This window comes from Vombatus ursinus, unplaced genomic scaffold (genome assembly GCF_900497805.2).
Source record: "Vombatus ursinus unplaced genomic scaffold, bare-nosed wombat genome assembly UNPS02014821.1, whole genome shotgun sequence".
Taxonomy (NCBI): domain Eukaryota; kingdom Metazoa; phylum Chordata; class Mammalia; order Diprotodontia; family Vombatidae; genus Vombatus; species Vombatus ursinus.
The window spans coordinates 40297070-40310351 of NW_020954599.1; the positions used below are offsets into that span (position 1 = coordinate 40297070).

Here is a 13282-nt window from a genome sequence, read left to right on the forward strand (position 1 = left end):
GCACTGGCCCTGAAGTCAGGAGGACCTGAGTTCAAATCCGACCTCAGACCAAACACTTGACACTTACTAGCTGTGTGACCCTGAGCAAATCACTTCACCCCTATTGCCTTAAAATATAGACCTTCGCTACTAAGGGAAACTTGGGGGGTCAGTAATAGTGCTTTACAAACTCCTGAGAACAATCCAGTCTTCTCTCTTCCTCCCTTTCAACTCTGGGAGCATATGTATTATCAGTCCCAGTTATACACACTGTTGAACAAGCTGTATGGGGTGTCCACTCAAAAGCTTGTTAAAATCTGAGCAATAGACACTCTTCATTCCTTTGGTCCTTTCTGTGTGGATGGACAGACCAAACTCCTTTGAGTCAGTAAGTCAATAAACATTTGTTAAGCATATATTACGTACCAGAAACAGTGGTAGGTGATTATAGATCTCTTCCAACAGACTTTACAATGTTTTGGGGTTTGATGCAATTGATAGGGAATTCTTCTTCAACTTAGACTCTGCAGGATCTCATCCATCATTATAGCAAATACTTTTCGTGAGCTTATATTTCCTTGCTTTATGCCTTACCTGATTTCATCTTATCAGCAGGTCACTGAACAGAATTAATTGTTTTTACATATCCCAAAGAATCTTGAATGATCTTGATAGATGTTTGGCAGGCACTTTGTTGTAAGAGACTGTAAAACTGTGTTTTGTTCCACTGAGTCCAACGCTTTTTTGTTATCAGCGAACAATAAGGCAACAGAATCTTATATCTTCCCAATCCTTCAGTCAATTTTGAGATGTAGATATACCTCATTGTTGAATATGATTCAGGAAATTCTGCTTGTTTCCTACTAATACTGTCACTGAAGAGGTTCACAATTCGTAGATAGATGATTCCCATAAAGATTTTGCACAGATGGAGAACAGGCATTCTATGGTCATTAATTGTTGATCTTTTCTCAATTGACTTTTTTTATCTACAAGGTCTGAATTTTTTACATCTTTGATATCTTCCCTTGCGTTATATATCTTGTCTCTCAATATCTTCATAATTGTATCATCTTGAGAACCAATATCCTTTATATGTATACTTGATCCAATCAAGATGCTTTTCCCTTCTTCATTCTTTTCAAAGCTACTTCTATTTCCTCTGTGTCTTAGAGACTGAATGTTAAGAACCAGGTGCAGTGTTCCCACTATTCTTGATAGAGAAAACAATTTGCATAATGATTTAAGCAAGTCTTTTTCATTTTTCTTCTGTTTGTAGTCCTCTAATGAAATAAAACTATTAAAAGAGTGAAGTAAAGATGTAATGAACAATATTAAAAATAATTTAGTAATAAAAATTGTTCCAATAATAATTTTAATGAGAATAGTATGATTAAAGGTTTTATTATTTCTGAAAAATTCCTGTTTGTGTCCCTGGGGGATAGAGTGAAATTGTAAATAACTGTTAGCAATTAATTAAACAATCATTTTAACAATGCAGCTAGCTAAGGAGATGAATATCAACTCTGAAAAATCACTTCCACCAAAGCTGGAAACTGAGGCAGTTGTTTCTTAGCACTGGGTTAGTTGTAGGGTATCCCAGTGAAGGGATCTGGTGGGAAGCTTGGAGTATGCTGGGATTGGGATGGGTAAATTTTCCCAACAAAGCCTGAGTGACAACTATAAGTACAAGGAAGAGATGCTCAGTAAGAGATTGGGAACTTGCACAAAACTTGGGGAGGGAGAGTAGGGGAAAGGATAGAGGTAGAGTGGGAGAGTGTTAGGCAAAAAATGTGTGATAGGAATTGCGGTGGTGTGTTTGAGGCATGTCTTGCGAATACAAATTGCAGTGATGGTGGGGAATCATGTCCGTCTTCAAGAGGTCACTCATCTAGTCCAATTCCTTCATTTTACAAATTGGGAAACTGATGCTTACAGAGGTGAGATAACTTGCCCAAAATCATACCAGTAATTAGTGGCACAGCTGGAATACAAATTCATCTCTTGTTATCATCTGCTTCATCATCACTCTCTGATTTGTCCCTTTGGTGAAGGACACCAGATACAGCTGAAAAAGGTATTGGTTAAGTATCCCCTCTCCAGTCATAGTCCAGGCTTCCCTGCACACATTACAAGTAATTACTATTATGCTAACAGTGCTTTATTTTTGTCATTAAATACATTCACTACACAGGAGGTATTAAGATATTTGACAAAACATAATGTCCTCATGAGGAAAAAGTAATACAGAGCAGAAGTAAGTGGAAGATTACATATATAAATATATATATATATATGGAAGAGACTGGAAGAAATCTATTAAAAGCTTTGGAATAACAATAATCTTCAAGCATTGTGGTGATACTCCCAGTGAACTATGGCTATTATTTAACCCCCAAATTAAATACAAAGGAACTAACATCGTTATTTACCATTTTAAGAGATTGAGAACCAGGTATGCCATACAAGTTAAAAATAATTAGCATCCTGGGATAATCTCTATTCCTGGTCCATTTTGGGCCCACTGAAAGAAGTCACACTGTTTATCCTTCCTGAGGGGACACACAAAAAAGTTTTTTCCATTATTAGGACCAACTTTCAACACAGTCCTCATGATCGAGCGTTTTCCATGGTTGCAGAATGGAAAAGATAAATCAGCCCACTGAAAAAGGAAAATAAAGAGAGATTATAAACTTATAAAGAGCATATAATGCTATGTATGATAGCTGGGAATAGCTACACTATGATAACTTTAGAAAGATATGAGTTCTTGCCCCCAAGGAGCTCAGTGCCTAAGAAAAGTTAGTTCCTCCTTCTCCCCCTTCCCCAATTAGCTAAAATTTCCCGGATAATTTCATTAATCGTCCATTTTAATTAGCTTTTAGGTTTTCCTCCACTTCCATAAAGATATTAGTGAAAACTATACTGTACACTGGCTGTAATGCAGGTCATACCACAAGATGCAATGTCTAAGATATAACATACCCAGCATCTAGCACATAATAGGTGCTTAACAAATATTTAGTGATTAATATCTATGATAAATATATACAGTTTCAGGGTTATATCTTTAGAGACAGAAGTAACTTTAGGGCTCATCTAGTTCAATTCCTTCACATAACTGTTATAAGGAAATGGAGACACAGAGAGGTTAAAGGTTTTGCCCACAGTCACACAGCTAGTCAAATTTGAACCCAGGTCTTAATGACTCAAATATAGTTTATTCTAGGATGATATTAGGCTAAAGTGGAGTTTTGAATACATAGTCCAACATTAAATTCCCTTTATCCAAAAGAGGGGGGAAGGGATATGGTGGTTGAGATAGACACACCTATGTGTAATTTTACACTACAATGTTTCAGTGAGATTCCAGTATATTAATAATGTCAGTCACTAGCATTGATTAAATGCCCAATATCTATAAAAGCTTCCTAGGGAGTAAAACCACATATATTCTTTCCCATCCTTTATTACTCAAACACACACACACACACACACACACACACACACACATACGCGCACGCGCGCATAGCACAGGAAGTCAGGACTATGACATTCTTATCTCAGATTTGCTATATGGGTAAATCTCTTAATCCTATTCTTTATACATAAGCTAAAGATAATACTTCTTTTCTCGTGGGGACAAATTAATGTTTAAAAAGCTCTGTGGAAGAGGGATGTGATAAGTCCTATTAACTGTGTTTTTAATAAACTTTTTGCTGAGTCTCATTGATTTTTAAGTTATTCACTATCTAGTTTTCAGAAAGCATAGCAATGGGGACTTTTTTTTTTAATCTGAAAAGGAGGTGTTTGTAGGAAAATTGTCACCTATTACCCTGTAGTCAATATATGCAAATTTTTTTAAAAAGGTTATTTTTTTACTATCTTTATTATGTAATGTACAATGAACCTTATACTTACTTCAAAAAATCCACACTGGCTTCCTCTAGGTAAAGGACAAGCATAAAACTGCCTTCCCTTGCTTTCCCCATCCTTCCTCACAACTCGGAGAACGCAGATGCGGTTGTGTTTATTGCAGCGAGGACTGTTAATGTTTTTGGTACAAGTACTATCTGTCACATTAACTTGAAGTTCACTGAAATGATAGGTTACAAAGAAACTCCAGCTTAATCACTCTAATGGGATCATTAATGCCACCACTGCTCCCCACCTAGAAGAAACCAACTCCTAATAAAAGATCAGGAATGGACCTCTGGTCAACCATGGACAAGAATGTATATGGCATAAATCTTTTCTATGCCATTCTGCAAATGATTTTCATGATGTCCAAGATTTTTCCATATCTAAAGGTTACAATGAGTACTGTAAAGAGCAAGGCTAATATTTTCATCTAAGACACAAAAATGGCTATGTTTTCTTATGTTCCTTTTTCTTGCCCCCACCCCGCTGAAGTGTTGCTACTTTGTCACCTTTAAAATATTCTCAATTTTTGCTCTTTCCTCTGTTAGCCCTCTTTTCTCTTAGATTAAATTTTATTTTTGTTCAATTATCAGGCATTTTTTCTCTTTCTTGCCTTCCCCAAATCCCCCAAAAAGAAAACCTTCAATCTTTCCAATGATTATTTTTCACCTGGTAGTAAACTCTAATAAATAGTTCTTACTAACCATTGAGAACATCCCCTTTACTGTCCAATTAAGGGTGATTTTCCACACTTCTCCTTGATCAAGGCCACTATAATGGTGCCAATCAAAATTTTAGCAAAAAAACCAGTCTCGCTAAAAGAGTAGAGATGGCTGTTTTATAAAGCCGCTAGGGAAATTTTATTCTACCATTATGACTACGATATCTGGAGGTAATACAAATATACAGGGAACAAAAGGAAAGACCCAAAACAGATCTTTCTAATGTCAATTTGCAGAATACTTGCTTTGAAATGAATATCTTCATTATGATCATGATTCTTTATTTTTTAATTTTTTATATTTTTTCATAATGCCATTTTAATAGCTTACTTAGTCTTTTATGGGATCAGTCAGAGGGAAACAGTGCTTCCCAGTTATTAAAGCCAAAGGTTAAAAAAAATCACAAAGGGAGGCACCCCTTTAAAATAAGTCAGCAATAATAATAATGATAATAATATGAAATTTTTATCTATAATGTCCACAGAGACTTTTCTCAGGAATTACTATATTTTTAAAAATAGCAAATACCATAATGAACTTAATGTCTCTTGCATCTAAAGCTAAACTGTGCTTTACTCTCTTTTAGAACGGTACTATGAGGAAGAATAACATCTCAGCAGATCCCGAGTCTCCTACAATGAGAGAATTCTTTATTTTAACAAAATTTCAGCGTAACACATATTGCAGAATATTTTTAGATTATAGCTTGATGTCACAGAAAATGAGCAGACTTGGATGGGCTGCAACCTTTATCACTAAAGGGAGTGCCTGTATTGATGAGCTCACCAGTCCTTTTAAATAAATGAATCTACTAATACTAAATTTAGGGCTTATTTTTAAAACCCATATTTTCAAATTGATTTTATTCAACATCTAATATTACTGAGATGGATGCTATTAATTCCAAGTCTTTTCTAAGATCAGAAAGGGGTCTTATAGAATATCTAATTAAATGTCCTTATTTCTATTTTTTTTTAATTGTGAACTTAACAATCAACAGACATGAACAGTGGAACTTACTGTTGAAATGGCTGAGTGAATAGAATAGATCATCAAGCTATCCCTCAAATTCATACCAGACTGAATAATAATCAAGAAATTCATTGAGAAATTGGAATAAATTAGTTTTTCCACTATAGAATTGAATAAAAAGTTAACCAGAAGCTCATGGGCAAGAAGAAAAGAGACTCTTGCAGTAAAGCAAGTGCCAGTATGTCCAGGGGAACATGTAGTCTATAAGAAGCAAAAGAGGAGAAATTCTCTGAGAAAGACCCAGGGTGGCCCTAGGTCGAAAACTATGGAAGGATCAGCACAATGTTGCAGTGTTCAGATGACAGGGCTAAGTAAGATCTGGTCAGTGTAGGCTCAGGAGCTCTCAAATCCCCCAACACTGTCCTGAGACACCTTAGATGGCACTGAAGATCCATCTCAAAGACCCAGGGAGCTTAACCCTAGGAGGTGGAGGTCAGCCAGACGATGAACCCAATGGATCTAGTTTAAGAACAAGCAGAACCAAAATGCAGCAAAGGGCAGAGCCTGGCTCTGGCACAAAGCCCCAATTCTAGAACTAAAGTGAGAGGGATGATTAAATCAAAGAAAACACCAATCAGTATAGAAATTACTGCAGACCTAGAGATCCCCCCACAGGGAGAGAGTAACTGCACAACACCTAAGGCTCAAAGGAAAAATGGATTTACCACCAGGACTACATGAATTATACTTTAGGAAAAACAATCATAATGAGAATAAGTAACTAAGAAAGCAAAGTGATAACCTTTACTCAAGAAATGGATTCCCTGATAACTAGAACAGACCAAACTGAAATCTATGACTCTATGAGATAGCAAGAAATATTGGAACAAAATTAAAAAATGAAAAAAAATAAAGAGAAAGATATCTGACCAAAAAAAAAAAAAGACCTGGAAAACAGGAAAGATAGTTGAAAAGTCATTGGACTGAAATCTATTTTTTTTTTAAAAGCCTGGACACTATTTTCAATAAATCATAAATAGAAAGCACTCAGATTCAATAGAACCAGAGGGCAAAGTAAAGATAGAAAGAGTCAACTAATCACCTCCTGAAAGAAACCCAGAATGAAAAAAAGTCCCTGGGGTGTTATAGCCAAAATCCTGGGTTTCCACATCCAAGAAAAAACTACTGTGATCATCTAGAAAGTTCAAGTATGAAGGAACCACAGTCTGGATCACATAAGATGTGGCAACTTCTATGAGATCTTGAAATCCAATATTTCAAAAGGCAAAAGAGAGAGGCTTACAACCAAAAATAACTTAGCCTACAACCTAAGTATAATAATATGAGAGAAACAAATGATCTCTTAATAGAGGACTTTCAAGCATTTCTGATGAAAAGACCAAAGCTGAATAAGAACTTTGAAATACAAATGCAGGAGTCAAGGGAAACCTACCAAAACAAGTTTATGTGAGCAATTAGGAGGAGCTGTTGTCATTTCCCTTAATTAGTATGTGTGAGAAGAGTGTATGTACAAAATATAGAGGAAAGAGTGGAGGAAGGAGGCTTAAGATGAACTTCACTCAAAACTAAAAAGTTGTCTTCAGATCTTAAATATCCATGCAGAAAATAAATCATAGCATCTTATAGACATAGCCTATGTCCATTTGAAGGTGAGGAAAGTGGGGCCCAGAAAGGGGGAAGGGGCTTACTCAGGTAATTAAAACCAGGCTAAATATAAATCCTCAGTAACAGAAAAGCACCAAAGAAGACAGGTAAAAGCCAGTCTGCATTAGGGACACTGCATTAGGGATTTAAATAAGACCTGAACACCATCTTAAAGTTAACTAAATACAAAGGTCACTTTTGTGGTTTTTTTGAAAATCTTTTCACCTCCTTAGGTTACATATCTGTCCTGCACCTCAGTCTGCTTATCTGTAAAATGAAATAGAATTATATATAGAATCTCTAAATTTCCTTTAAGTTTTGGGGCAGGAGTTTTTTAACCTTTTTTAACCTTCTCAGAATGTTTTTAAATGCATAGGATTACAAAGGAAACCAAATATATTAAAATAGTTATCAGAATATGTTTTTTAAAAAACTCACTACTAACAAGTCCATAAACCTCAAGTTAAGAGCTCTTGTTCTAAAAGTGATGATACTTTGGTTCAGAGCATTGTTTCTTCTATAAAAAAAGAAAAAAGCATACATTAACATCATATTACTGTGCTTTATTTCTAGTTATTATAATGCTTGTTAAAACTGCTCACAGTTCTTAACTACGAAAATAATTGGTTCAACCACCTAATTTTTAATCTAGTTTGATAAATTCTAACAGTTATTTTCTTAAAGACTACAATGGAAAATGGCTTATCTCTCTTTAGTAGAAAAAGGATAAGAGCTCATAGAATGACTATATCGGTAATGAGAATGATAGTGTTCAATCGACTACCATGTCAAATGATTATTAAGGTCAAATTGGACTGGTAACAGTCTGTGATTGGCCACCAGCTCCTAGAGTAAATAGGACTCCATGAGTTTCTGCTGGGAATTTTGTCCAAAAGATGAACACTGTGCCTTCCAGACAAAGAAAAAAATTAAACAAATGACTGCAATTTACAATTTGCTTCTTGTAAAGCAGCTGGATGTACAAGGGCTTCTGGGTGAATTTATTTCATCCCTTGACATTTATTCTGCTGGTTGATCTCTATAGATTGTAGTGAACCAATCATGGCTCAGTTACAGTCAACATGTATATAATGTACCGGTATTTCTAAAGAGTACACCGTGCCATGTTTAATCATATAGTTTGGCTGTCAATGATTTATAAAGAAATAATTTTTAAATTATTGATTTTAAGCTCTTGATTAATTCAATTGTTCATGATTTGCTCTTAGTAAAAATAGAGAAATTTAATAACATAATTTCAGTATGTTTAAAAATTATCACTATTTCTCTCTTCTCTGGAAATATGGAGCCAAACAGGATGTTTAGGGGTTATTTTTCAAGTATCAGACATTTTACCAAATCAGGGAGAGGGATACTTTCCTAAATCAGATTTGATTTTATCCTACAGGATAGGCAGCTAGATGACAGAATACTAGAGTTGGTGTCAGAAGACATGAGTTCACATTCAGTCAGACACTTACTAGCTGTGTGATTCCTGAGAAGTCATTTACTTTCTGCCCACCCTATTTCTTCATCTGTAAAATGGGAGCAATAATAGCATCTAACTCTGAGGGTTGTTATAGGGATAAAATGACTTAGTTTGTATAAAGTGCTTTGCAAACCTTAAAGTTCTATATAACTATTTTCTATCCTTCTTCTTATTATTATTACTGAGAACTTCCAGGTGAGGGAAATCTTTGTGCCATTGCATACTGATAAATTCTCTGTTTAGAAAGTTGCCTAGGGCACTGAAAGGTTAATTTACTTGTCCAGGGTCACATGGCCACTATGAGTCAGAGGCAGGACTTAAATCTAGCTCCTCTTGGCTTGAAGGTCAGCTCTCTAGTCATTTCTCTCCTCTATGAAAGATTATCACCAGCATGTTAATTAGAGTCAAGGGTAAGGGAGGCAGTGGAGTGCATAGAGTCAAGAAGCAGACTGAAATCCTACTTGTGATTCCCACTAGCTGTAGGACACTGAACCTCTCAAATCCTTCATTTCCTCATCTCAAAAACAAGAGGGATGGACTGGATGGCTTTTAATATCCTTTCAAGCTCCAAATGGTCCTATGAAAAAATGTCACGTATTCATCAAGTCACCTAAAAGTCCAATCTCTATGATTTATCTCCAACTTCTTCTTTATCCAAAGGGTAACTTGGACAATGAAAGTTATCATACTGTCGAAAAAGTCCTGTAAGTTCCAAATAAAATCTTACTTTCCACAAGGATCCTTCCCCAACCCCTCCCAATTCCAGTGCCTCCCCTCTGTTAATTACTTCCTATTCATCCTGTAGGTAGCTCATTTTGCATATATTTGTTTACATGTATGGGAGACAACATGTACTTTTCACCTCCTTACATGTCTCCCATGTTAGATTGTGAATTCCTTGAGGACAGGGACTGTCTTTTGAATCTTTTTGTATTCCCAGCATTTAGCACAGTGCTTGGCACATAGTAGGTACTTAATAAATGTGCAATTGATAGATTGAAGAGAACAAATCATGTGTGATTCCAGCAAATAGCACACAAGTCAGGGATAATGGGTGCTTTCCTTTGCCCCGGTGTTAACATCTTAGAGACAAAACTTACTGTTTAAGCTAGTAAAAGTGGTATCACACAGGCCAGGGAGTTGTCACATGGGACAAGCCAATAAGCTACACTAGAACTGTCATTAGTCAAGAATTAAGCTTTAATGACCCCTAGAAGTCAATCTAGCTATAGGAGGTCTATTGAGCTGTTCAAGAATAGCTGATCTGACTAGTCAGAAAAGGGATTCCATTAGCAAATCCACATCCATGGAAAACAAATGCTATTTTGCTGAACAAGTTGGACTACATGAATATAATGGAATAATTGCACCATAAGGATAATGGATACTAAGAATTCAGACATGTAGTAAGACTTATAGGAACAGATGTAGAGCAAAATAAACAGAACCAGGGCAACAAATTACACAATGGCCACCATAATGTAAATTAGAAGTTCTTAGCCTTCAATCTGTGAACTTTTCTTTTTAATATTTTGATAACTGTATTTCAACACAACCAGTTTATTTTGTGATCCTGTGTATTTTATTTTATGCAATTAAAAGCATTATTCTGAAAAGGAATCCATAGACTTCTTTAGACTGCCAAAAGGGTCAATGAAAGTTAAGGACTCCTGATAGAAAGGAAAACAATATGGAAAAAAATCTCAAAACTAATCAATGCAAGGACCAACTATGGCTTTAGAGGACTGAAATAAAGCATACTTCCTATCTCCTGACAGTGGGGTGGTGGACTACGAGTATGGAATGAGGCCTACATTTTTGTATCATCAATATGTTGTCATGTTTTGCCTAACTGTACATATTTTTTTATAAGGAAGGATCTCATTGGTCCAGGAAGGGGGAAGCATTGGGAAATGACAAGGTTGTTAACAACAACAACAAAAAATCAATAAAAATAATTTTAAAACTTTTTTAAAAAAATGTCATTTTGTATTTAGATGGCCCATCTTAAGCCCTGTCTTTCTTTGAAATACATACTTTACCAGCTTCTGGGATAAGAACTCACTGTTTGACAAAAACTGCTGGGAAAACTGGAAAATAGAATGGCAGAAACTAGGCAAAGACCAACATCTTACACCCTATACCATGACAAAGTCAAAATGGGCACACAATTTAGATATAAAGGCTGATACTGTAAGCAAAATGGGAGAGCAAGAAATAGTTCACCTGTCAGAATTATAGAGAACAGAAGAATTTATGACCAAACAAGAGATAGAGAACATTATGAAATGCAAAATGGATAATTTTGATTACATTAAATTGAAAAGTTTTTGCACAAACAAAGCCAATGCAACTAAGATCAGGAGGGAAGCAGAAAACTGGGAAAGAATTTTTACAACCAGTGTCTCTCATAAAAGTCTCGTTTCTAAAAGATATAGAAAACTGAGTCAAATTCATAAGAATATAAGTCATGACTCAATTAATAAATGGTCAAAGGATATGAACAGTCAGTTTTCAGAGGAAGAAATTAAAGCTATCTATAGTCACATAAAAAATGCTGTCAATCACTATTGATTAGAGAAATGCAAATCAAAACAACTCTGAGGTACCACATCACATCTATCAGATTGGCTAACATGACAAAACAGGAAAATGATGAATGCTGGAGAAGATGTTGGAAAATTGGGACACTAATGCATTGCTGGTGGAGTTGTGAACTGATCCAACCATTCTGGAGAGCAATTTGGAACTGTTGCCAAAGGGCTATAAAACTGTGCATACCCTTTGACTCAGCAATACCACTTTTACATCTGTATCCCAAAGAGATCATACAAATGGGAAAAGGACCCACATGTACAACAATATTTATAGCAGCTCTTTTTGTAGTGGCAAAGAACAGGAAATTGAGGGAATGCCCATCAGTTGGGGAATAGCTGAACAAGCTGTGGTATATGAATGTAATGGAATTCTATTGTGCTTATAGCACAAAATGATGAATAGGTGGACTTCAGAAAAACCTGGAAAGACTTATATGAACTGATGCTGAATGAAGTGAGCAGGACCAGGAGAACACTGTACACAGTTACAGCAACATTGTGTGATGACTAACTTTGATAGACTTAGCTCTTTTCAGCAATGCAAGGAGCTAAGACAACTCCAAGGACTCATGATGGAAAATTCTATTATCCACATCCAGAAAAAGAACGATGGAGTTTGAATTACGATAGAAGCATATTATTTGCTATCTCACTCTTTTTTTTTGTTTCCTCTTTTTTGAGGTTTGTCTCATTGGTTCTAATTCTTCTTTACAACATGACTAACGTGAAAATAGGTTTAATATGAATGTATTATTATGTACATATAAAGTTTATATCAGATTGCATGCCATCTTGGGGTAAGGGAGGCAAGGGATGGGGTGAAAATTTGGAACTCAAAATCTTATGGAAATGAATGTTGAAAACTAAAAATAAATAAATAAATTAAAAAAAAAAGAAATACATACTTTATCTACTCAAAGAAACCCCCCACTTAATGCTAATGTCTTCCCTCCATTGATTATCTCTAATTTATTCTGTCTATATCTTGCTTGTACCTAGTTTGTTTGCATGTTGCTTCCTCCATTAGAATATGAGCTCCTTGAGAGCAGCGACTGTCTTTTTCCTTTCTTTGTATCCCTGGTGCTTTTGCCAAGTGCCTGGCACACAGTAAATGCTTAATAAATGATTATTGAATGATTGAACCAGAATGTATGCTCCTTTCGATCAGGACCTACTTTGATTACTTCTTTCACATTTTGCACAGCAGCTAATAAAGTGCTGAGCACGCCCTACATAAATACCTGGAGAAAAGTGAAAAAGAATCATTTTTTTTGAAAGAAATTCAATAAATGTCTTTCTCTGGTAAATAAAGTATACTGCCCATTTAGAGAGCCTTGAGACAGAGAAGTAGGGGTATGCTGGAGCCAGCTTGAATTACAGCCCATTGTTAAATTTCGAGTGTGAGTATTTATACCTCAAAAATTAGCAGACACTACAAATCAGGGCTTGAGTGATTGTTTTGTTGGTTGTCTAGACTTAAGAGCATTAAATTAAATTAAAGATTAGATCATAAGATTATCAACTTAGACCTGGAAGAGACCTTTAAGGCCAACAAATCCAATTCCTTAACTTCAAAGATGAGGGAACTAGGGCACAGACATGTTAAATGTCTTGCCAAGGATTCCCACAGGAAGGAAGTGACCAAGCCTCAACACTTTATCCTCACACCAACCTTCCTCCTCTATCGATTTTTAGTGGTTATGACATTCAAGACTTTTCTGAGTTCCATTAGTACTTGAGCACTTGATAAATACATATAGGTCATGACTTTTTATTATAAACTTGAAGAATTATCTTTTTATGGGTTTGGCAAGTTCCAAGAGTCAAGTAGCATATACAAAGTGTCCCAAAAGTCTGAATGCAGTTTAAAGCTTTGATAGCCCTTTCACTTCTTAAAGCCTTAGCAATCTGGCTTTCATCTCTATGACTAGATGGAA

The 13282-nt window shown here is 35.6% G+C and overlaps 1 protein-coding gene across 3 annotated transcripts in view; it reads right to left on the reverse strand.

The window, feature by feature from the left end:
- Positions 1–2211: 2211 nt before the first annotated feature.
- Positions 2212–13282, reverse strand: part of NEIL3 (nei like DNA glycosylase 3) — a 52950-nt gene continuing 41879 nt past the window's right edge. For all 3 annotated transcript variants that reach the window (XM_027837358.1, XM_027837359.1, XM_027837357.1), the window contains 2 exons: positions 3901–4075; positions 2212–2641 (listed from right to left, as the gene is read on the reverse strand). In XM_027837358.1, the coding sequence (XP_027693159.1) occupies positions 2459–2641; positions 3901–4075 (358 nt within the window). In that variant the 3' untranslated portion in view covers positions 2212–2458. The remainder of the gene's footprint in view (positions 2642–3900; positions 4076–13282) is intronic.